The 26,795-nt window shown below is 38.0% G+C and overlaps 1 protein-coding gene and 1 long non-coding RNA gene across 2 annotated transcripts; both read right to left on the bottom strand.

Moving 5' to 3' along the window:
* Window positions 1-1,959: 1,959 nt before the first annotated feature.
* LOC104242473 (uncharacterized) lies at window positions 1,960-3,770 on the bottom strand. Its single transcript, XR_715007.2, has 2 exons — window positions 3,602-3,770; window positions 1,960-2,277 (listed from the first exon to the last, which is right to left on the bottom strand). It is a non-coding gene; the product is annotated as an uncharacterized lncRNA (long non-coding RNA).
* A 3,181-nt stretch (window positions 3,771-6,951) lies between these two features.
* On the bottom strand, window positions 6,952-7,562 carry LOC138874061 (uncharacterized). The gene is made up of 2 exons (XM_070152567.1): window positions 7,273-7,562; window positions 6,952-7,228 (listed from the first exon to the last, which is right to left on the bottom strand). Exons 1-2 carry the CDS (start codon window positions 7,560-7,562, stop codon window positions 6,952-6,954), a joined length of 567 nt encoding a protein of 188 aa, XP_070008668.1.
* Between the last annotated feature and the right edge of the window lie 19,233 nt (window positions 7,563-26,795).

Genomic DNA, 26,795 nt, shown 5'->3' with positions numbered 1-26,795 from the left:
TTGTTACCAAAAAACATTACCCATAAATGGGATCAGGGGTAAAACCACCAATTGTTCACCAACAAAAAAAATAGTTAACTTCACAATCAAACTTTCACTATGGAGCTAGTTCTGAACCGGTAATCAAGATGGCATCATCAACAGCAGAAGGCTCGATTTGATTAGAAGGAGCTGGGACATCCACCGCACCAGGAACTTACTCAATTACTTAAGTAAAGGTGCGTAGCTGTTTAGATACTCTTACTACTTGCTTCAACATTTTCGGGAGTATCAGCCTTGGGTGAAGAAAAACTTTGGCTTTGCTGAATTTTTTCAATTGTTTCCTTAATCTTTGCTAACTCAACATCCAAGTTAAAACCTTCCTGGCATACCTCCATAAAAGTATCATGGCACGTGTTCAATACTTTAACAACGGCCTTGTTCTCAAGAGTTTCGTAGTCTCTTAAGCAATGATCAATTTCACTCTTGAGCTCCTCCCTCTCAGCTAAAGCAGCATTGTAAGAAGTCTGTAAAGGTTCAAGTGAACTCTCCAAGAACTTTACCTTACCGGAAGACACTCGGAGATCTTCCTGGGTCTGGGTGAGTGTTTGAACAAACTCACAGCATAAACTTCTTTCTCATTCAACAGGGCCTTCAGACCTCTGATCTCTTTTGTAGCTTTGGAGAGTTGTTCAGTAAAAGACGACTCGAGAAGGTTCTTATCCTTGCCCTCCTGGTTGGGAGAAGATTTCTCAACAGCTAGCTCCACTTCCATGACTCTTAGCTGCTGCTCCAAGGTACATTTGTTCTCTTCTAAAACTTCCATCTCAAACTGGAGGCTTTCATACTGCTCTTTCCAATTATCTGCCTCAATTTGTTAATCATGCATCAATTGCTCCGTATGGGAAACCCTTTTCATCATCTCCGTGCCGATGAGATTGATCTACATAAAGAAAAAAGGGATAAGAATCCTAGTAGAAGGAAAATAGTATAAGATATAAAAAGAAATCTATACCTTCAATAATGATTGCACGATGTCATTTATCTAAGTCAAAGAATTATAACTTTCTAGCTTGGACTTTTCAACCGGACCAATCAAGGGTTTTAACCATACGTCAGCCTGACCTGACTGCTTCAGAAGGTTACCATCGGCAGGAACTTCAATGGTAATTTGCTTCATTACCCTACTTCCACTTGAAGAACCAATTTTAGTACGAGAAATATTTGCAGCAGGGACAGTAGACGAAGTCATAATGGCTTGAGGCGGAGCAGAAATAGTAGCAGTAAAAATAGGCAAATGGCGTTCCATTGGAACATATACGGGGAAGGAGGAAAGAGGAACTTCCTCAGACACCAAGTCAAAGCCTTCATTATCAAACCCACGCGAAAAGAGGTGTTCAACAGAGTCATAAGGTGCCATGGGCGTCTCTTCGTCAGAACTTACTAAAGTGGCTTTAACAGGCTCGATCACGGGAACAGAACGAGGAGGAGGAGTAACTTCGTCATCCGAAATGACACGTCTTCTAGCCTGCGACTTTCTAACCACAGAGCTTCCATCCCGCTCCTCTTCATCTTAAGAATCCTAGGGTCTGTCAGCTTTCCTTTTCGATGAAGAACTCAAGATTATCTCCTGAGCTCTCGCCAAAGTCTAGAAGTTGCGATTGACTCAGCACTTACGCCATGTAGCAGCCCCTTTGGGAGGGTACTACTTAGGAAACAAATCTAATTTTCTACTTACAAAATATTAAAAGAGATATTAATTAAAAAAAATTCAGAATAATTTTAGTAGCGGAAGTAGGCCCATGCGAAAAGGTTCAAAGTGCAATATATTTTCTTTTTAAAAATACACCATAATTTTATTTTAAATGAAATACAATGTCAAAATATTAACAGATTAAAGCAACTTCCTAACTGATTAATACAATCATTCAAAATCACTGCAAGTTTATATTGTACATAAATTTCAAACTATCAGGTATAAAAAAAAAGGAAACTAGTTTTCTCCTTTTCTACATATTTACAAGAGAAAGCGTAAATTCAGCATATTACAAGACTTGAGTTATTAAAACACCCTAATACAATAAAATAGGTTACAAATTTAAGTTACAAGATTTTGGTCTTTAAAATCCAACAAGCCTCCAAATAACATAAGTGTGACATATATATATATATCCTGTATATCATGTACATGTCCCCAAACTATGCAAACCAAGGTGCATATGCAAATGTGATCTCCATAAATTCTCCCAAAAAGAGTACTTCACCCTGACCATCTTCAGATTTCATCCCGAACATTTCCTACGATAGAAAACAACTATCGCTAAGCATGAAGCTTAGTGGCGTATAAACTTTAGGCTTGAAGTCATTAAATTCTCCAATTCCCCTTTTCGGTCATAGTTAGCTCAATTTAATATAATTTAAAACAAGTGAACAAATATATCAAACATATCCATATCAAACTTTGAAGTGTTTCCAAATATCAATAACAATGTTCAAGAGTTTAGAAAGTGTATACTATCAATTTAAGAGAGTATACCAAATATCCATTTTTCGCCCAATATGTACGTCATGCCATCTCACTAAGCATAATCAAATATCAAGATGGACCGAAGCCCCAAATCAAGTAGGGTCAAAACCCAATAGACCAGAGAATCAAGAACCATATTAAAAATGGCTTCCTAGTTCGTACTTAACACGGACAAGTTCCATAATTCAAGACGAACTACAAATCCAAAGTCAAGATGGCAAAAGATCCAAATCAAGAGGCATGCCAAGATGAGTGACAAAGTCACTGCCACAAGAAGGACAAAGTCCCAACAAGAATGCAAAATAATCAAACATCCGTACAAATGGACGATTTTGCAAATATCTTACAATACTTGATATAATACGAATATAACAATATAAATTGAAGCCAAGAAAAATAAAATATCAAGTTATTTCAACATATTCCAGCAAGCAAAAAGAGTACAAGTTTATACACAAACCTTGGTGTTTTACCACGAAACAGTTCAATCACAACTTGGGGACGTTCGAATCGTCTACGCCGTAAACAAACCAAATCTGTCCACTTCCTCAAACACTTCCCCTTTGATTTTTTTTCAAGAGTTTATATACATTAAATACATAATCAAGTATCTAAATAAGTTCAGTGATTTAGCAAGTCAAACTAAATATGATATTGGTGAAAATTATTCAAAAACGTTTGAAACAGAAATTCTGGACAGTATCACTGTTCCGAGTTATGACTCAGTTTCGAATATCTAAACGGACAAACTAGACTTTATGGTCTTCACAAAAGTTGTAGATCTATGTTTTACCATTTCAGAACATCTTGAATCACCTCCATATCAATTTTGAACAAAAGGTTATGCTAAAATTACTAACAGCAGTACATGGAGTATTTCTAAAACTGGAAATCTGGACAGCACCTGCCCTGTACTTTCTGATCCTTTTTCAGGTAAATACCAACAAAAATAGATTTTGGTTCCTCCATAAGAGTTATAGATTTATGAAATACCTTTCAAGAAAGTCCTGGATCACTTAAATCAGAGCTCTGTACAAAAAGATATGTAGAAAATTCTAGTAGGTGTCTAGTATAAAAACGAGTTTAGAAACTTACCAAGAGGAGCAACTTGATCTTCACCAAAAACGAAATTTGCTTGTTGATTTAGTAGAAATCCATGGTTTTTTTTTCATGAAACTTCAGATTTTCTAGTTTCTACGGAGGAGAGAGAGATAGAGAGATAGAGATAGAGAGAAAGAGAGATAGATAGAAAGAGAGAGATGAATAGCTATTCTTCTTTGTCTTGAAGAATAGAAAAAAATGGGGAGTTTATGGATAGATATAAAATAAAATGGTTACCCAACTACTAAATATTCTTAGATAAATACAAAAGGTTGGAAATCCAAAACCTTAATTATATATTATATTTAATAACAACTAATAAAAATAATATTAAGTGTTACATATAGCAACATCATGGAACTTCATTGCCAATATTAACACAACCTAAAGTAAGAAATTTTCATATATTGACCATTTCACATTTAGGAAGTGCAAAGTAAAATATTTCCTCGTTATAAAAATGCTCAATCAAGAATGCAAATATTATAAAAAATTTGGGGTGTTACAACTCTCTCTCCCTAAAAAAAATTTTGTCTCGAAATTTACCTTGTACTAGTCCCGAAACAAATGTAGATATTGAACTCGCATATCCTCTTCTCGCTCCCAGGTAGCTTCTTCGCCTGAATGATTTCTCCAAAGAACCTTCACTAATGGTATTCTCTTATTAGTAAGCTCTTTTATCTAATGCGCTAAGATTTGGATTGGTTCTTCTTCATATGTCAAATCAGGATTAACCTCAATAGACTCAATAGGAAGAATATGAGATAGAACTGAGCGGTATTTTCGAAGCATAGAAACATGAAAGACATTGTGGATCTTACCTAATTCAGGTGGCAAAGCTAGCTTATATGCAACTGGACCAATTCTCTCAAGTATTTCATAAGGTCCAATGAATCGAGGACTAAATTTACCTTTTTGGCCAAATCTCATAAGTCTTCTTCCATGGAGAAACCTTTAAAAATACCTTATCGCCCACCTGATGCTCAATTTCACGCCTTTTAAGATCCGCATCGGACTTTTGTCTGTCTGAAGAAATTTTCAAACGATCCTTGATGATTTTTACCTTATCTTCAGTTTGTTGCACAATCTCAGGATCCACAAATTTTCTTTCACCAACCTCATTCCAACAAAGAGGCGTTCTACATTTTCTCCCATATAAAGCTTCATAAGGAGGCATGCCTATACTTGATTGGTAGCTATTATTGTAAGCAAATTCTATTAGGGCTAAGTGTTTGTCCCAATTACCCTTAAACTCAATAATGCAGGCTCGAAGCATATCCTCCAAGATTTGTATTACCCTTTCAGACTGGCCGTCCGTTTGTGGATGGAACGCGGTACTAAAATTCAACCTGGAACCCAAAGCTTCTTGCAAGCTAGACCAAAATCTGGATGTAAACCTCGGATCTCTATCAGACACAATAGAAACAGGGATTCCATGCAGCTTCACAATCTCATTAATGTACAATTCTGCTAAACGTTCAAGTAAGTAGTCCATTCTGATTGCCAAGAAATGAGCACTCTTAGTTAGTCTATCTACAATGACCCAAATTGCATTATGATTTCTTTGAGTGCGTGGAAGTCCAGAAACAAAGTCCATCGTTATCCTTTCCCATTTCCATTCAGGTATTGACAAAGGTTGCAGGAGACCAGCTGGGACTTGATGTTCAGCCTTTATTTGTTGATATACCAAGCATTTAGAAATGAACTCTGCAATGTCTTTCTTCATACCACTCCACCAATAGTGCTCCTTAATGGTCCAATACATTTTAGTACCTCCAGGATGCATTGCATAAGGTGAACTATGTGCTTCAATCAAGATCTGCTTTCTCAATTCATCATCATTAGGAACACACAACCTATTTTTATAAAATAAGGTACCATCTTTCCTTAATGAAAAATCTGATTCTCTTCCATTTTGGACTTTTTCAACCCGTTTCACAAGCTTCTTATCTAACTTCTGTGCTTCTTGGACTTGCTCAAGTAAGACTGGCTTGACTTGCAAATTAGCAATGATAGAACCATTAGAATTAAATGAAAGGCAAACATTCATGGCTCTTAATTCAAGAAGCAAAGACAAAGGACTTAGAGTTAAACTTGCAAGGGAATTGCGACTCAATGCATCTGCAACCACATTGGCTTTACCAGGATGATAATCAATTGTGCAATCATAATCTTTGATGAGTTCAAGCCATCTACGTTGTCGCAAGTTTAACTCTTTTTGTGTACCCAAGTACTTCAAACTCTTGTGATCAGTAAATATGTGACACTTCTCTCCGTATAAGTAATGCCTCCAAATTTTTAAGGCAAAAACAATGGCAGCAAGTTCAAGATCGTGAGTGGGATAATTCAACTCATGCAATTTCAACTTTCGAGAGGCGTAAGCAATTACTTTCCCTTCTTGCATCAAAACACAACCCAAGCCACGATGAGATGCATCACTGTATCCCACATAATCTTTTCCTTCAGCTGGCAAAGAAAGTATTTGAGCTTGTGTCAACAAGGATTTAAGCTTTTCAAAGCTCTCTTGACACTTGTCATCCCATACAAATTTGGCGTTTTCCCCCAAAAGTTTGGTCAAGGGAGAAGCTATAATAGAGAAGCCCTTCACAAACCTTTTGTAGTATCCTGCTAAAACCCAAGAAACTTCTTATCTCAGTTGGAGTTTTAGTTAGTTTCCAATCAACAATAGCTTGAATCTTACTAGGATCAACCTTCACACCTTCAGATGAAATGTGCCCTAAAAAAGCCACTTCATTCAGCCAAAATTCACATTTGGAAAGCTTCGTGTAGAGTTGTCTCTCTTTCACAATTTGCATGACAATTCGGATATGCTTATCATGATCTTCTCTATTTTTGGAATAGACTAAAATGTCATCAATAAACACCACCACAAATTGATCGAGATAAGGCTTGAATACACGGTTCATTAGATCCATAAATGCAGCAGGAGCATTTGTCAAACCAAATGGCATTACCAAAAATTCATAATGGCCATACCTGGTCCTAAAAGCAGTTTTAGGAACATCTTTCTCCCTCACACGCAACTGATAATATCCAGACCTCAAGTCAATTTTTGAGAATAACATGGCACCCTTCAGTTGGTCAAACAAGTCATCGATTCTAGGCAGTGGGTATTTGTTCTTGATTATTACCTTGTTCAGCTGTCGGTAATCAATACAAAGACTAAGAGTGCCATCTTTCTTTTTCACAAATAAAACAGGAGCTCCCCAAGGTGAAATACTGGGATGGATAAAACCTTTCTCAAGAAGTTCTTGCAATTGAGCCTTTAACTCTTTTAATTTAGTCGGAGCCATTCTATAGGGAGCGATAGAAATAGGAGTAGTTCAAGAGACAAGATCTATAGGAAATTCAATCTCCCTTTCTGGAGGCAACCCAGGAAGATCATCAGGAAATACATCAGGAAAGTCGCACACAGTTGGTATGTCCTTAAGACTTGGACTCCCCAATCGTGTATCAACTATATGAGCAAGATAGACATCACAACCTTGACAAATCATCTTCCTTGCCAAGACCGCAGAAATAATATTAGATGTCAATGATCTTTCTCCTTGAACTACCATGTGTGAATAAGCAGGAGTTCTAAATGTCACTTGCTTTAACCTACAATCAACCAATGCATGGTGCCAATCCATGCCAACAATAACACATAGTCTCGGAAGGGCATTTCAAGCAAGTCGACAGGGAAGACCAGATTTTGAATCATGAATGGACAATCTCGGTAAATCCTGTTAACAACAGCCTGATGACCTAATGGACTCGTGACCAGCACATCAAAGTCAAGTCTCACAGATTTAACAGTATCGGGAAATGCAAGTGATGAGCAAACATAAGAATGCGAAGATCCAGGTTCAAATAATGTAATAACAGATATGCCAAATAAGTGAAATTTACCAGCAACCACGTCCGGACCATCCTGGTCATTCTTCTGTCTCATAGCATAAACTCGTGCAGCAGCTCTCGACCCACCGGCCTGATTAGCTACACTCGAACCCGCTACTTGCATATTTTGAGGTCTAGCACTACTATTAGCTTGAGAAGAGTAGTGACAGGCTTTTGAACGGATCCTTCTGTATGCGTATAAGAAAGAGGATTAGGATTACGACAATCCTTCACTTTATGATCCATACTTCCACAATTAAAACAAGCACCAGAAGCTCGTTTACATGCACCAAAATGATTCTTCCCGCACTGTGCACAAGTAGGTGTATGAGTTTTGCCTTGGCCATAACTTGGAGTACTGGCATTAGAAAAATTTGACTTATTCTGCTTATGATGTAATGATTTATGTGTACTCTCGGTCTTGGAATAGTCAAACTTTCCCTTTTTGGATGGACCGCCATAATCTGAATTACCTTTCCTAAACCTGTTTTCTCTCCTACTAGCTTCTTCCTTGTCAATTCTTTCCCAAGTAAGTGCCGCTGAAATCAGCTTGGAAAAATCCTCAAGTTGTAAGATTGCCACTGATTTTCGAATGTAACCATTCAAACCTTCTTCAAATCTTCTGCACTTGTCTCTTTCACCATCAATAATACCTTTAGCATAGCGAGAAAGCCTGAGAAAGTTTTGTTGATACTCTGCAATAATCATACTCCCTTGTCTTGAATTCAGAAACTCTTTCTTTTTAGCATCACAATAGACAGGGGGAACATATTTTGCCCGAAATGATTTCATAAAGTCATCCCAAGTCAGCACCGGAGGTTTTGCTTTTGCATTTGGCACACTTACCCACCAATCATAGGCATCTTTTTGTAAAGGGAGATAGCATACTTAAATTTGGCAGCATTAGTATACTCCAGTTGTTCAAAGACCCTCTCAATGCGCTCGAGCCATTGTTCAGCTATCGTGGGATCTGTAGTGCCTTCAAATTCAACTCTGCCCATTTTTCTCATCTTCTCAAAATTCATTTCACTAGGTTCTGATATTGTCCCAGCTAAGTGACGAAAGAATTCAGCCATCTGCTGGAATGGAGGAGTCATAAATGGAGTATTATGACTCATTGCTCTTGGATTACTGCCCATTTCATTTCCACTAACACGAGGAGGACTTAGGTCAGGCAAGGGTTCCTCATTTCCTCCTTGAAGGTGAGGCATGGCATTATACTAGGCTTGACTTTCATCAACGGATTCAATAGCTCTATTCGAAGAAGAGGCCATACTAAAATTCCTATAAAAGATAAGATCACACTGCATTAGGGACATGTACATGATGCATATGCACACATAATACAATAAATTAAATTAAACAAGTATGCAAAAATTTAAAAACTCCAAGTCATTTTCAAGAAAGGAAATAACAACAATTACTAGGTACTATCACAACAAAACATATCCTAGAATTACAAACCGTGGCTCTGATACCAAAACTTGTAGCAACCCCTTTGGGAGGGTACTACTTAGGAAACAAATCTAATTTTCTACTTACAAAATATTAAAAGAGATATTAATTAAAAAAAAATATTCAGAATAATTTTAGTAGCAGAAGTAGGCCCATGCGAAAAGGTTCAAAGTGCAATATATATATTTTTTTTAAAATACACCATAATTTTATTTTAAATGAAATACAATGTCAAAATATTAACAGATTAAAGCAACTTCCTAACTGATTTATACAATCATTCAAAATCACTGCAAGTTTATATTGTACATAAATTTCAAACTATCGAGTATAAAAAAAGAAACTAGTTTTCTCCTTTTCTACATATTTACAAGACAAAGTGTAAATTCAGCATATTACAAGACTTGAGTTATTAAAACACCCTAATACAATAAAATAGGTTACAAATTCAAGTTACAAGATTTTGGTCTTTAAAATCCAACAAGCCTCCAAATAACATAAGTGTGACATATATATATATATATATATATATATATATATATATATATATATATATATATATATCCTGTATATCATGTACATGTCCCAAAACTATGCAAACCAAGGTGCATATGCAAATGTGATCTCCATAAATTCTCCCAAAAAGACTACTTCACCCTGACCATCTTCAGATTTCATCCCGAACATTTCCTACGATAGAAAACAACTATCGCTAAGCATGAAGCTTAGTGGCGTATAAACTTTAGGCTTGAAGTCATTAAATTCTCCAATTCCCCTTTTCAGTCATAGTTAGCTCAATTTAACATAATTTAAAACAAGTGAACAAATATATCAAACATATCCATATCAAACTTTGAAGTGTTTCCAAATATCAATAACAATGTTCAAGAGTCTAGAAAGTGTATACTATCAATTTAAGAGAGTATACCAAATATCCATTTTTCACCCAATATGTACGTCATGCCATCTCACTAAGCATAATCAAATATCAAGATGGACCGAAGCCCCAAATCAAGTAGGGTCAAAACCCAATAGACCAGAGAATCACGAACCATATTAAAAATGGCTTCCTAGTTCGTACTTAACACGAACAAGTTCCATAATTCAAGACGAACTACAAATCCAAAGTCAAGATGGCAAAAGATCCAAATCAAGAGGCATGCCAAGATGAGTGACAAAGTCACTGCCACAAGAAGGACAAAGTTCCAACAAGAATGCAAAATGATCAAACAATCCGTACGAATGGGCGATTTAGCAAATATTTTATAATACTTGATATAATACGAATATAACAATATAAATTGAAGCCAAGAAAAATAAAATATCAAGTTATTTCAACATATTACATCAAGCAAAAAGAGTACAAGTTTATACACAAACCTTGGTGTTTTACCACGAAACAGTTCAATCACAACCTGGGAACGTTCGAATCGTCTACGCCGTAAACAAACCAAATCTGTCCACTTCCTCAAACACTTCCCCTTTGATTTTTTTTCAAGAGTTTATATACATGAAATACATAATCAAGTATCTAAATAAGTTCAGTGATTTATCAAGTCAAACTAAATATGATATTGGTGAAAATTACCCAATAACATTTGAAACAGAAATTTTGGACAGTATCACTCTTCCAAGTTATGACTCGGTTTTGAAGATATACACGGACAAACTTGACTTTATGGTCTTCACAAAAGTTGTAGATATATGTATTACCATTTCAGAAAATCTTGAATCACCTCCATATCAATTTTGAACAAAAAGTTATGCTAAAATTACAAACAGCAGTACATGGAGTATTTCTAAAACTGGAAATCTGGACAGCACCTGCCCTGTACTTTCTGATCCTTTTTCAGGTAAATACCAACAAAACTAAATTTTATTTCCTTCATAAGAGTTATAGATTTACGAAATACCTTTTCAGAAAGTCCTAGATCACTTAAATTGGAGCTCTGTACAAAAAGATATGTAGAAAATGCTAGTAGGTATCTAGTATAAAAACGAGTTTAGAAACTTACCAAGAGGAGCAACTTGATCTTCACCAAAAACGAAATTTGCTTGTTGATTTAGTAGAAATCCATGATTTTTTTTCGTGAAACTTCAGATTTTCTAGTTTCTACGGAGGAGAGAGAGAGATAGAGTGAGAGAGAGAGAGAGAGATAGAGAGAGAGATAGAGAGAAAGAGAGATAGATAGAAAGAGAGAGATGAATAGCTATTCTTCTTTGTCTTGAAGAGTAGAAAAAATGGGGAGTTTATGAATAGATATGCAATAAAATGGTTACCCAACTACTAAATATTCTTAGATAAATACAAAAGGTTGGAAACCCAAAAACCTAATTATATATTATATTTAATAACAACTAGTCAAAATAATATTAAGTGTTACATATAGCAACATCATGGAACTTCATTGCCAATATTAACACAACCTAAAGTAAGAAATTTTTATATATTGACCATTTCATATTTAGGAAGTGCAAAGTAAAATATTTCCTCGTTATAAAAATGCTCAATCAAGAATGCAATTATTATAAAAAATTTGGGGCGTTACACGCCACGAATAGGAAACCCTGATAAAAAGATGAGTTAAATAAATTCTAATTAAAGAATGAATAAAAAAAGAAGGGAAAGAATAAAAATTATACTGTGAGTCTTAACCTTCCAACCAAACCTATTTGAGAGGTACATCCGAAATCTAACTTCTATCAGAGCAATGGTCAACAATTTTTCTACCCAACCACGGCAATTGGGAATCTCTTCAACAATTTCCATGGTTGCTGAAAAAGGAAAAGTGAAACAATCAAGGGAAGTACAAACTCTTAAAAAAAGAGAAGAGAGAAAGTTGTAAACAAAACTTACGTGCGAAATTCCACTTTTCAGGAAAGGGCATATTTTCTTCACCACCTATCCCTATCGTAGGAGCAACAACAAATCGGGCGTACCAGCCACGATCTTTATCATCTTCAGAACTAACTAAAACTCTCTTACTTCTTGCCACCAAAGTAAAAATCTCATGACGGAATAACCTAGGGGAGTAGAGATGGATTAACTGAAAAAGGTGAAAGGCAATTGAGCCAAATTAGCAAAATATCTTAAATATGCAACAACCCTACATAAAATAGGGCCAATTTGTCCTAAACACACATTGAAGAAGTGGCAGAATTCAATAATAACTGGATCAATAGGGGGTCTAAAGTCCAATGTAAAGGGGTACGTATACACAAAAGAAAAGCCAGCTTTGAATGAAGTGATCCTTTTATTTGCATTAGAGATTAGAATTGGGAAATCGAACTTCCAATGACAATATCTACGAACAACAGAGATCAAACCTTCAATAATCTATGAAGGATAAACATCGGCACGATCATGAGAGGATATAGAAGAAACCTGGTTTCTAATCGATTCTCTATTAGTATAAAAAGAAAGTTCAGAAGGGATAATTTCATCTACTGTAGGTTTACGGACTTGCTCATTGGAATCTCTACTTCTAGCACAAGACCTATGTGGAAGAGAAACCCTAGTTCTAGAATATGAAGGAGGAGTGGAACTAGGTTGAGAAGAAGAAGAACCTCGAATGGAAACTGACCCTAAACTACACATCCTGCCCCCTCTCCTGCTTCTAGTAGGAACAAGGGGAAGTTCATTTACAATAAGAACTTTTTGAGGGTCAGGGTTTGAAGAAGACATAGCTATATGAAGAAGAAGAGAAGATTGAATAGTCAATGATGGAAAAAAATTCTATGAAAGAAAAGACAAAGAATATATTTATACTCAGAAGCAATTGTCAAACAAAAAGGTAATGATGGAAACGTCATAATGAAAATTGTCACTTCGTAATTGATGTAGCTGTAAAAACCCCTAAAAGACGCTGGAGGACTGCAAAACCAATCAAAAGCCACCATGTGTTACATGCATTAAATGGAAGTGACATGCGAAGCGTCAGTTCTGGAAAAAGGTATAATGATATGTGAGAATTGCGGCAAAAATTCTCGCTTTAATGAGATCTACTTGCCAAATATTCAATTGCTGAATAAATGGCAAGTGGGGAGACTATCTGTATTGGGAAAATCGAGTTAGTATTTGGAATTACTTATGTGGTTGACATGTCAAGACACATGGATTAATAAGAGAGTGACAACTGGCAAAGGGTATACAAAGAGACACGAGCCTTAATAGGTACGGGCAAAGGTTCACGAAAACAAGAAGGAACGGTTACTCGGATCTCTTGATAATTTGAAGAGACATCAGTGGAATGAACCAAGATAGCAAAAAGTACAGATACATATTATATGCAATTAATGAGCATAAATGATGGAGAACGTTATAGAATCTTCACGAAATAGTTACGATTGCCAACTATAATGTTTCATTAATGTCATTAATTGCTCATAATTGCTCTATTATGAGAGGAAAGAAACGTAGTGCTTAGAAATAGCTATAAAAGGAGAGAAGTAATATTTTGTATGGACACACTGATTATTATTGGAATATACTTATTTATATTGCTTTATTTTGCTTACTCGGCTACTTCTCAGTTCAATTTTCCTTTTTTCATTACATAATTATTTTGTTATTTGGTTATGAGTAACCCGAGTTCTTCTAAAATTAAGCTTTGACCGAAATTCTTATTTTCTGGTTAAACACAAACCGATTACTAAGTTTTTCTTAATAAGATCATAGGTTCAATATAAATCTACGATCAGACGGAATAATTAAGATAGTTTTTTATTTTTAAATAAAATTAAAAAAATACATAACTGAACCGAATAAATTTATATGTATATATTATATGTATTAAACTTAAAAATAACAAAGCTTTAATGTAATATTAATATATTGCAATCATCTTTTCTAAAATTTTAAACTTGGAAATTTATTAATATATTGACCATTAAACTCTTTCTTATTTGAACTAGATAAGAACATCAAATTTAGAATTTAAAATCGAATAAGATTTTTATTTTATCTATAATAATTTTTCCCAAATATTTAGAATTTAAAATAAGCTAAGACTTTATCGTCAATATATAATGGAATGTAATTAAAATTCCATTTTAGAAAAACAAGTTCTTTTAATTAAATAAACTCAAAATAAATAGATATATATCAACAACAACAACTACCCAGTAAAATTCCACAAAAGTGGGGTCTAGGAAAGGTAATGTATACGCAAACCTTACCTCTATCCCGATAGGGCAAAGAGATTGTTTCTGATAGACCCTCAGCTCAGGAAGACGGAAATAAACATATGAAAAGACAATTTATAAGTAACTTCAGCAGAAACCGTAGAAATAGTAACTGAAGCATAAAAACCAAAAGATAAATGACATGCAACAATAGTAACCAGTATCTAAGGCCCGGGGCTAAGATAAACAACAAGGATAGTATGGACTCAACATAAACCGCAAGCCATCTAAGATCAACCCTATGCAACCCCGCCTCACTTTGGGTATGAAGTAGGGAAAACTCTACTACTCTCTAGCCTACAACCCTAATGCTTGAACTCCAGACCTTTCTATCAAGGGTTATATCCTCGGAAATCTGCAGTCGTGTCATATCCTGCCTGATCACCTCTTCTCAATACTTCTTAGACTGCCCTCTACCTCTTCTTGTACCCACCAAGCCAACCACTCACACCTCCTCACCGGAGCATCAAGGCTTCTCCTCCGCACGTGCCCAAACCATCTGAGCCTCGCTTTTCGAATATTGTCATCCACAGGGGCCACACCCACGTTCTCCCGAATATATTCATTCCTAATCTTGTCTATCCTAGTGTGCCCGCACATCCACCTCAACATCCTCATCTCTGCTACCTTCATCCTCTAGATATGGGAGTTCTTAACCGGCCAACACTTTTCCCCATACAACATGGCCGGTCTAACCACAACTCTATAAAACTTACCTTTGAGTATCGGTGGCACTTTCTTGTCACACAAGACTCCAGATGCAAGCCTTCTTTTCATACAGCCCACCCCTATATGGTGAATGACGTCCTCGTCAATCTCTCCGTCCCCCTGAATCACCGGCCCAAGGTACTTAAAGCTACCTCTCTTGGGGATGACCTGTGATCCGAGCCATACGTCTCTGCCTACTTCCCTAGACTCAGCGCTAATCGTGCACTCCAGGTACTCTGTCTTAGACCTACTTAATTTGAAACACTTATACTCTAGGGTATGTCTCCAAACCTCCAACCTCGTTAACCCCGTCCCTCATCTCTTCAGTTAGAACTATGTCATCAGCAAATAACATACATCATGGCACATTCCTTTGAATATGGTGTGTCAATGCATCCATCACTAAGGCAAATAAGAAAAGGCTAAGCGCAGAGCCTTGGTGTAATCCCATAACAAGTGGAAAATGCTCTGAGTCATCTCCCACAGTCCTAACCTTAGTCTTAGCTCCATCATACATGTCCTTGATCTCTCTGATGTAAGCTACCGGCACGCTCTTTTCCTCAAGACATCTTCAGAGCACCTCCCTAGGGACCTTGTCATACGGTTTCTCCAAGTCAATAAACACCATGTGCAGATCCTTCTTTTTATCCCTGTACTGTTCCACCAACCTCCTAATAAGGTGGATAGCTTCCGTAGTGGAGCGACCCAGCATGAACTCAAACTGATTGTCGGATATAGACGTCTTCTTCCTCACCTCACCTCAACCACCCCTTCCCAAACTTTCATGGTTTGACTTAGTAACTTGATACCCCTATAATTGTTACAACACTGGATATCACCTTTGTTCTTGTACAACGGTACCACTGTACTCCACCTTTACTCATCTGGCATCCTCTTCTCCTAAAAATCACATTGAACAACCCAGTCAGCCACTCCAATCCTTCTATACCCACACACTTCCAAAACTCAACCGGAATTTTGTTTGGCCCGCTCGCTCTGCCCTACTCATCTTATGCAAAACCCTCATGACCTCCTTCACCTTAATGCATCTGCAATACCTAAAATCCCGAATACTCTCTGAATGCCCCAAATCCCCTAGCACTATATCCCGATCCCCCTATTTGTTTAGAAGACCATGGAAGTACGTCTGCAATCTCTCCTTAATCTGGGACTCTCCCATCAATACTCTACCATCCTCGTCTTTGATGCAACTTACTTGGTACAGATCCCGTTCCTTCCTCTCCCTTGCTTTAGCCAGCCAAAACAACTTCTTGTCCTTGCCTTTTTCCCTCAATTCCTTGTACAGATGACCAAATGCTGCATTCTTAGCCTCCGTGACCGCCAGCTTTGCCTCCTTCCTCGCCACCTTGTACCTCTCTCTATTCGCTCTACTCTCCTCCTTGCTTGTGCTCCCTGCCAACTTCACATACGCTACCTTCTGTCTCGCCTCCTTTTTCTCGCGAAATTGGGTTTATGACATTTGGAGGGACAACTCGTTCCTTTTGGGAACTGGGTTTTTGTATTTGAAGAGTCGCCACCTAATAAGTTAAGGTGCATTAGGACACCAATAGAGATTCAATTCTAAGTTTGTTTGGGTAACCAGAGATTGGGTAAGTGCTTGAAATTATCCTAAGGGGAAGGTGTTAGGCACCCCTCAGGATCTACTAATGTGGTTCCTGGCCAGACAGTTGTTGTGAATTTGGGATGCAATTGACATATCAGCAGATAAGGATCAAATAAGAGGGGATTTCAATACACAATAGTTTGAAAGTAAACAAAGTTTGAAAGAGCAATTAAAAAGAGCTGATTTTAAATAAGAAGTTACAATGCTAAAAAAGAGAAAGGGGAAGTAAAAAAAGGGGGTCCTAGGTTTATAAAAAATATGTATCACATCAATGCAATACCCGGTAATCACTACTCAAAAGAGAGGTTACACGTGGTATTAGTGCACCGGTCATCATATCCATATCTACCCTTTCCCACCCCATTTAAGGTACTAAAGCGCGGATTGGTTTCGAACACCATTACATGCTATTACCCGTCCTGTTGCTATCAGTCCCGGAGGCACTTAGGACTACTAATCCTAAAGGGGAGGGGTATTAGGTTGACGTGAAGTTTCAAAGGTAAAAATCTAAGGCGGCATACAAAACATATAAAAGACTGCACATTACAGGGGAAACACATAAACACATAAGGCTCAAGTATACCTCCTCAAACAAAAGTACATAACTAGCATGACTTGCACATACTTTTTAGGTCTGATTAAAGCATATAAAGACGAAGGAAGTTAATTATTGAGGCAGATTAGTTTATTACATAACTCAGATAAGAAGTCCAAATCAGGCCTGCCTGCTGGTTGTAGCAATTAATAAAATGGATCCAGTTTACAATTATTACTCTAAGGCTTGCCTAAGTGTTTAGACGGGGTCCTATAGGCATGATATCTACTTAATTCAGAAGGTGGTGAGACAGTGATAACTCAAAACGTACTGCTTGAAATCCTATAGCCATGCTTGCTAAACCTTGTTGAAAATAAGGGAATTATTAAACGGAGGTTCAGAATAGACGAATTTAAATTAGACCAGTTCCAGATTCTGCAGGTGATGTTATCTACTATTATTGATTTTAATCCCTATAGGCATGACATCTAACATTGAATGTGAATAGAAACGAACTAGAATTTTACTTAAAAACCCCTTTAGGCATGATTTCTATATGTTACTGATTTTAGCATGCTATTGGGTTATAATCAATTGGGCCCTAAAAAAACATGATATCTAAATGGTGACAAATGTGCAGAATTTCAGATAATCCCTATAGGCATGTTATCTTGATGTGAATTGAACAAGCGAGTCCTATAGACATGGTTTCTAAATGTAGTACGAATATGTAGAATTAGAGCAGTCCTATATGCATGTTTTCTAATACAAATTGAACAAGTACAGAATGTAGTCCTATAGGCATGTTTTCTACCCTTGAGCACGTATAATTTCCCAACCCTTTTTTCACTAGCCAGCCCCAAAAGTTCATTACAAATTATTACAAACCAGGAATAATAAATTACATCAGAAAAAGTACAAAGAAATGTTACAACTAGAGGAAGCCTGATTCTTGACTTTCTCTCTGAGTTATGAGAAAAACCAACTCAAAATACCATCGATCCAAAGCCTTTCTCAGACTTGAGTGTGTCAGAGTTCCCTAAGGGCCTTAATAGGACCTCGGGCAGTGCTCACACCCAAGTTTAATGACCAGAATAGGGACAAGTATAGTGTGAATCTACCAGCCCTCATGTGTCCAAGTTCAGAGGGAGCTCATGGGTCCCAAGGCAAGGCTAACATGAGGGGGCAGAACTTAAGTCTAAGAAGAGAGTGAAAAGTGCGGAAACTGAGTTTTAAGAGATGAGGGAATAAAGGAGAAGGAAAGGGTGATAGGAGATAGTCATTAACACTTCAAAGAGTTGATAACTTCACACAAAGGGGCAGGGGATTGGGAATCCATTGCAAAGAGCCTATATACTTAGGCATGGGTTAACTTTGGGCATGTACAACAATAGGGAGTGTTGTCATGCTTTTAAATCAACCAGAGCACACAACATATATGGGAAACATGGGGGGTTATGATCCTAGGAGGATCAAGTTTGGGTTATGCTCAACAATGTTCAATGCTGTCATGCCCCAAACTAACCACAAGTATTAATCACATTGGGGTAGGGATTTGGGATTCATAATACATTGATTCAGAACAGGAGAAAGGAAATTACAGCATGCTAAATAATGGTATTGAATTAAATACAAGCAGTAGGCAGACAATAATGCAAGAACATTAAGTAAGCATGTTGTTGTTCATACTGAAAACTTAATTAGAATATACCAGTCAAAGAAGCAAAGTGCAGTAAAGAAAAGTAGCAGAACTTTGAAATATAGCCTTGACTTTCAACCGGCTAAACAGACAGTAGCACAAGTAGTAGTAAAGCAAGAGAGAGTGTTTGAGTGTAAGTGTGAGTTCAGAACTAAAAGAGTTTGTGTTTTTAAAGAGTAGAAGTACCGGGTATTTATAGTTTTTGAAAACGAGTAAGAAAGAGGTAATAAGCTACAAACATGGAAACAATCATGATTTAGAATCAATTATACAAGTGATTGCCCTTAATTAAGGGGTCACTTGCTTAACGGCAGTGACAGGTTCAAAATAAGAAAAGCAATCAATTAAAAAGCAGGCTGACAGTTGCCATAAAAGAGGTAGTAAAATAACAAGTAAGCAATTCGAGTGTAGATACAGAGATACTCTAATTTTGGAAAGGATTCAGTAAGGCAAAACAGGAAAGAAATCAATTAACCTTAATAGGCGAGTGAAATCAGAATCTCACAAAGGAAAAGTTTAAATTTCGTCACGAGTTTGAAAATTAGTCAGAGAAGGAGACTCATCATATAAATAGGGTGCATAAACACTATACATGCGAGGATAGGCCTGTTGGCAAGAGGAAATAGCACACAATAGTAGCACAAAGATTCAGTAGATAGCAACATTCGAACCATGACAGTCCAGTAGGTCAAGTAGTAAAGAAAACATAGAATATCAAAAGCATGCGAAGGTCTCACAGTAGCAGGTGAGGAAAACCCCTTAAGAAAAATTAGGGTTTCGAGCATATTTGAGTTTTAGAGAAGACAGAAACCCAATTATCAGAAGAATCACACAAAGGGAACAAAAGATTTCGAAATAAAGAACTTTAAATCGAGTCAGACCCAAAACCCTGGGATTTTCAACAATAGAAGAGTTTTAAAAAGAGAATAAGCAAACAAGGCAAACAAATATTCGTTTAATAAATAGTTAAAAGAAATTAGGGGTTTTAACATGCAAACTCAGGTAGAAGAACGATATAAGCAAACATAGCCAAACATGTCAAAGAATCAGAGAAACATTTTAAAATAACTTAACAGAAACCCTAATAAAAAAGATAAGGGGTTTTGAAGGCAGAGTTTTAAAAGAAAATTTGAGAGAAATGCTTAGAAGTTCAAAGCAAACATAGATCTGAAGCAGATCTAAAAAAAATCGAAAGAACCTTAAAGGCTAGGGTTTCAGAAGAACCCCAAGTGGTGAGAAAGGCTTTGAAAACCAACGATCTAAGCAGGAGAGTCAAGAGTCTAACTCGAATAGCCATGGCTGGCCGGAGAAAAAGTCAGAGACGACCGGAGAACAGTCATGAACTACAAACAAACAAGGCGTGGACCAAGCTTTTCTAGATCTAGCCTTGAGGCCATAAGAATCGAATACTTAGAAGCCATGGGAGGTGGATGTAGGTCTCCGATGACTTTGGGAACCATAGATTTGGGGAGGTATTAGGGTTGTAGTTGATGGCGGCGGCTAGGGCTTGAGAGGATTGCAGAGAGAGTTGAGAGGGAAGGGGATTCAGAGGCGGCGGAATTTGGAAATGAGCCTAGGGTTAGGGGTCGTTTGAATTAAAAAAGGCAAGGATGGTTGTTGGCCGTTGATCTGAATGATCAACGGCCTGGATCAAAATGGGCGGGTGGGCGGGTTATGAAGATGGGTTTGGGTCAAATTAAATTGGAATTGGGTCGGGGGTTCAAATGGTTTCAATTGAGTTCAATTGGGGTCAGAATTGGGCTATAATCGAAATGAAATTGGGCTAACATTTAAATAGCCAATTTTTCCTATTTAATTTAAAAAAATAATAAATTAATTTATAGAAATAAATTAAAGGTACCAAAATAATTTATAGCACATAATTAACTATTTAAAAATACTAGACCTAATTTTTATGAATATAAACATAATTAATCTTAAAAGAGGCTAATGTTGTAATTATATACAATTTAACTTTAAAAATACTAAATGACTTTGTAAAAATATGAAAAAAATTATATTACCTCTAATTTAGCATAAATATAAAAATCCAATAAATGAATCACCAAAAATGATAATTTTGGGAATAATTATTGGGATTTTCTAGATAAAATAGGGCAATAAATTGATTTAAAAATCTTTAAAAATTAAGAAAAAATAATAGAATATTTGGACATACTTATATGTGCATACATATGCTGTTTTGAAAGTATTTTGCATATTAAAAATGTACAAAGAAAAATTGGGTATCAACAGCTGCCCTTCTTTACCCGGGAAGGATGAAAGAGTTGCCGGGTAAAGATATGATAGCCAATTTTGACCGAGCGAGACGGTTCGAAGAAGTTTAGGTTGCGCCCTAGTTTCTGAGCTGCCTACATCTTCCTGATTTTACAGGAATCAGGCCGTATGTAGTTCCGAATCCATCGGCGGAGTATGCCGATGGAGACTTTTCAAGAACGGACGCAATATCTAGGGTCGGGTGTGTGGTAGGTTTGTGGAAATGTTTAAGTTTGATATGGATGCAGGAACTGGAGAGAGATCGCTCATGCCGAAATGGCCGTTACTTGTCGGTTTACCTGCGAATAAGCAATACAAGCATATATTGGGCAAAAATTTAAACATGATGCAGATTTCCGTCGGACCATGAGGATTGTCTTTGGACGGTTAGAATGACGTCCTTAGACCATGATGTCCTGGACCATGAAGCGTGTAATAAAGGATTCACGGTCCATGAAATGATGCTCTCGGGCTATGAGGATGATGACTCTGAACCATGATGCCTTTGAATAATGATATGCAAAAGATTAAAAGGGGTCCTCAGGCCATGACATGGCGTTCTCGGGCTATGAAAATGGTGCCTCCGAACAATGACGCCTTTGGATAATTTGGCGATCTTTCAGCCCATACAATGCAATATTTGGCGATCTTTCAGCCCATGAGATGCAGTAGGTGGCGATCTTTCAGCCCATGAGAATGTAGAGGTGGCAATCTTTCAGCCCATGAGAATGTAGAGGTGGCGATCTTTCAGCCATGCAAATGTAGATGTGGCGATCTTTCAGCCATACAAATGTAGAGGTGGCGATCTTCAATCCATGCAAATATGAAGGTGACGATCTTTCATCCATGTAAATGTAGAGGGGGCGATCTTTTAGCCTTGCAAATGTGAAAGTGGCGATCTTTCAGCCATGCAAATGTGAAGGTGGCGATCTTTCAGTCATGCAAACATGAAGGTGGCGATCTTTCAGCCATGCAAATGTAGAAGTGGCGATCTTTCAACCATGCAAAATGTAGAGGTGGCGATCTTTCAGCCATGCAAATATAAAGGTGGCGATCTTTCAGCCATGCAAATATAGAGGTGGCGATCTTTCAGCCATACAAATATTGAGGTGGCGATCTTTCAGCCATGCAAATATAGAGGTGGCGATCTTTCAGCCATGCAAATGTAGATGAGGCAGAGCTTAACCTCGAAAGGCAGAATGGTAGCCTTATGTAATGCAGATGGATACAATGTTTAGTCTCAGAAGGCAGAATGGTAGCCTTATGCAATACAGAAAATGCAGATGGAGACAGTATTTAGTCTCGGAAGGCAGAACGGTAGCCTTATGCAAGAAATAAAATGACAAATGGTAATAGAGCTTTCTTAGCTGATAACAGATTGCGATATTGTGACTGCTGGTGACATTGTGCCACACAGAATATCACCGGCGTGCGTGGATAGCAAATGTTGGTAGGTGCAATAGTTCTGAGAATTGTATTCCTGAAGTGTTTGTCTTGTGAGTGTATAGCATGTTTGATGCTTTCGTATCCAAGTGCCTGCATCAAAAGAAAATCGTGAATTTTAAGGGGGGAGGGGGGAATGTTAGTTCATATTCCTGCTGGCTCTGCTTGACTTGCTCGGCTTTGATCTGGTGATACTGTATGTATTATTGGGGTAGCGTTGCTAAACAAAGCAATTTCAGTAATATCATGAATTTGTAAAAGATACGACATAGGTATATAATTAAGATAGTTTTTAGACGAACCGAGGACTGTGACGTGGTTCAAGACATTGCAACCTTTCTTGCTATGGAATTTTGAGGGTCCTCCTTAAAATTCTGCCCCAGTTTAATGGGTTGATGTTTCTGATTGTTGCTTGCGATAATTGGTTGAAATTACTTTGGAATTTTGAGGGTCCTCCTCAAAATTCTGCCCCAGTTTCCAATTGTGAGGGGAAATGAAAATTTTATTGAATTGTGATCGAACCCATAGGGCTGCCTACGTATCCCCTCTTAAACGGGAATCAGGTCAGGCGTAGTTCAATTACATCATATAGGGAAACATATAGATTATACATAGTAACGCTTGATTGCATCTGAGTTGATTGGCTTCGGTCAGACTTCTCCGTCCATTTCTGCGAGTATGAGGGCTCCTCCTGTCAGAACCCGGCGAACCATGTGTGGACCCTTCCAGTTGGGAGAGAATTTTCTTTGGCTTCATCTTGATGTGGGAAAATTTTCTTTAACACCAGCTGCCCCGGTGTGAATTGTCTCGGCTTGACTCTTTGTTGAAGGCTCTGGACATTCTGTTTTAATAAAGTTGACCATGGAAGATGGCATTCATTCTCTTTCCATATATAAAAGCTAACTGCTCGTAACGACTCTTCACCCATTCTGCATCGTCGAGTTCAGCTTCCTGTATGATCTTTAAGGAAGGAATTTCTACTTCGGTGGGAATGATGGCTTTTGTACTGTAAACCAGCATATAGGGGGGTTGCCCTAGTTGATGTGCGGACTGTGGTGCGATATCCCAATAGAGCAAATGATAAATTCTCGTGCCACTACTTATGCTTCTCTATCATTTTCCTCAATATCTTCTTGATATTCTTGTTGGCGACTTCTACAGCTCCATTCATCTGAGGCCTGTAGGCCGTAGAATTCTTGTGTCTGATCTTGAAGGTTTCACACATGGCTTTCATCAAGTTGCTATTGAGATTGGAACCATTATCAGTAATGATTGACTCTGGAATACCGAATCTTCAAACAATGCGGTCGCGGACAAAGTCTGCCACGACTTTCTTGGTTACTTCTCTGTAAGATGCCGCTTCGACCCATTTGGTGAAATAGTCGATTGCTACTAGGATAAACCTGTGCCCATTGAAAGCGGCAGGCTCAATTGGTCTAATGACATCCATTCCCCAAGCGGCGAACGGCCACGGTGAGCTTATTGCATTAAGCTCATTTGGAGGTACCTTTATCATGTCTACATGTATCTGACAGCGGTGACATTTCCGAACATACTGGATGTTGTCCGTTTCCATAGTCATCCAAAAGTAACCAGCTCGGAGTATCTTCTTTGCTAAGACAAAGCCGTTTATATGTGGCCTGCAGGTCCCAACGTGGATTTCCTCTAGCAGCTTGGATACTTCTTTTGCGTCAACACACCTTAACAATCCCAAATTAGGAGTCCTCCTATATAGGATTCCTCCGCTGTGAAAGAAGTTGTTGGACAACCTCCGAAGTGTGCATTTTTTAGTAGGATTTGCAAGTTCTGGGTATTCGCCTTTTGCCAAATATTCTTTGATATCATAAAACCAAGGTTTTCCGTCTGCTTCTTCTTCAACATGGGCACAATAAACTGGTTGATCATGGATCTTTACTAGAATGGGATCAATGAAGTTTTTGTCTGGATGTTGTATCATGGATGATAGGGTGGCCAATATATCGGTGAACTCATTCTGGACTCTGGGAACATGTTGGAACTCCGTCCTTGTGAACCTCTTTCTCAACTCCTGTACAAGACGTAGATACGGGAGTATCTTAGAGTTCTTGGTTGCCCATTCTTCTCGGACCTGATGTATAAGTAGGTCTGGATTTCTGATCACTAGAAACTCTTGAATATTCATGTCGATGGCCATTTTAAGCCCTAGGATGCAGGCTTCATACTCGGCCATGTTGTTGGTGCATGGGAAACTGAGTTTGGCGGACACCGGATAATGCTGGCCGGTTTCCGATACGAAGACTTCTCCTATGCCAACTCTTTTGAAGTTTGCTGCTCCGTCGAAAAACATTCTCTAATCGTCATAGGATTCTGCAATATCTTCTCCTATGAATGATACCTCTTCGTCAGGAAAATACATTTTCAGGGATTCATATTCTCCGTCCACGGGGTTTCAGCAAGGTGATCTGCTAGTGCATGTCCCTTGATTGCCTTCTGAGTCACGTAGACAATGTCAAATTCACTCAACAGGATTTGCCACTTGGCCAGCTTGCCAGTGAGCATGGGCTTCTGGAAGATGTACTTCAAAGGATCCATCCTTGATATGAGATATGTAGTATAGGCACAGAAGTAATGCCTCAGCTTCTGAGCTACCCAAGTCAGAACACAACAGGTGCGCTCTAATAGAGAATACCGGACCTCATACGGGGTGAACTTCTTACTGAGATAATAGATGGTCTGCTCCTTCCTCCCTGTTTCATCATGCTGCCCAGAACGCAACCGAAAGCTTCATCCAATACTGCAAGGTAGAGTAATAAGGGTCTACCTGGCTCGGGTGTGACTAAGACTGGTGGTGTTGATAGGTATTCCTTGATTCTGTCGAAGGCTTTTTGGCAGTCATCATTCCATTTGGCTCCATCCAATTCTATCCCTCGGTGACTCACAATAAACCTAAGTAGTTTTCCAGTAGGAACCCCAAATGCACACTACGCGGGATTCAGTTTTAGGTTGTACCTTTGAAGTCTATTGAAGAACTTCCTCAAATCTTCCATGTGATCAGTGGCCTTCTTGGACTTGATGATAATATCATCTACGTACACCTCTATCTCCTTGTGTATCATATCGTGGAAAATGGTGGTCATGAACCTCATGTAGGTGGCCTCTGCGTTCTTTAACCCAAACGGCATTATCTTGTAACAATACATTCCCCACGGTGTAATGAAAGCTATTTTCTCAGCATCTTCTTCATCCATCCAGATCTGATGATAACCAGCGAAACAATCTACAAATGACTGCAACTCACGCTTGGCGCAATTATCGATCATGATGTGTATATTCGGCAAAGAAAGTCGTCTTTCGGACTGGCCCTGTTGAGATCCCGGTAGTTGACACAGACTTGGACCTTTCGTTCCTTCTTTGGTACTGGCACGATATTGGCTAACTATGTCGGGTATTCTACTATCCTGAGAATCTTAGCTTTGACCTGCTTGGTGACTTCTTCCTTGATTTTCAAACTCATATTAGGCGTGAATTTTCTGAGCTTTTGCTTTACCGGCGGACATGTTGGATCGGTTGGCAATTTGTGAGCCACAATAAACGTACTCAAACCAGTCATGTCATTATATGACCATGCGAATATATCCTCATATTCCCTTAGAAATTCTATGTATTGCTTCTTTTCTGATGGCGATAAGTGGACGCTGATTCGTGTTTCTTTGATGTTTTCTGCATCTCCCAGGTTAACAATCTCAGTCTTGTCTAGCTTGGACTTAGGTCTGTTTTCAAAATTCTCAACTTCTTTAATAATCTCTTATGGTATGTCATCTTTCTCTGAATCTATGTCTGTTTGTTGTGTTGCCTCGTTGCAAGTCACAAGCATTGGTTCATCAAGATAAGTAATAATAATGCTGTGTAAGTAAAGTAATAAGAGAAAAACAATGATGAGTGTTGATTCATAAGAAAAGTCAAAATACTTTGATAAATTGCATAATTGTTTTGAACATTAGAGATCTTATTACAGGAATTGAAACATGCGAGAAATAAAAATCTTTTAGTAAATAAGACAGTGCTTGTCTTAGTCTTGCTACCCCGAGGCTCGTCGGGCTCTGGTCGTCCTGATGGTCCAGTTATTGAGGCGTGCCCCTCTGCTTACAGCTTGTCTGGAAAGACCTTCCTCCATCTCCTCCTCGAGAGAAACACAACAGTCCACGTCATTATTTTTTAGGAACAAGTTCTTCATCACTGCCAGTGCTTCTTCTTCATCTGACCCATAAATAATATCGGCCGGTTGGAAGGTTTGCTCTAGATGTGGTATCGGTTACTCTAGTGGGTAGTAAGGATCACGCCATGGTGGTGACCAGTTGTTGAATTCTTCCCAGGTGTACACATA

Source organism: Nicotiana sylvestris, chromosome 1 (genome assembly GCF_000393655.2).
Source record: "Nicotiana sylvestris chromosome 1, ASM39365v2, whole genome shotgun sequence".
NCBI classification, from domain to species: Eukaryota; Viridiplantae; Streptophyta; class Magnoliopsida; order Solanales; family Solanaceae; genus Nicotiana; species Nicotiana sylvestris.
Note: the sequence above shows the minus strand (reverse complement) of the source record. Positions and strands in the feature narration are given on the sequence as shown.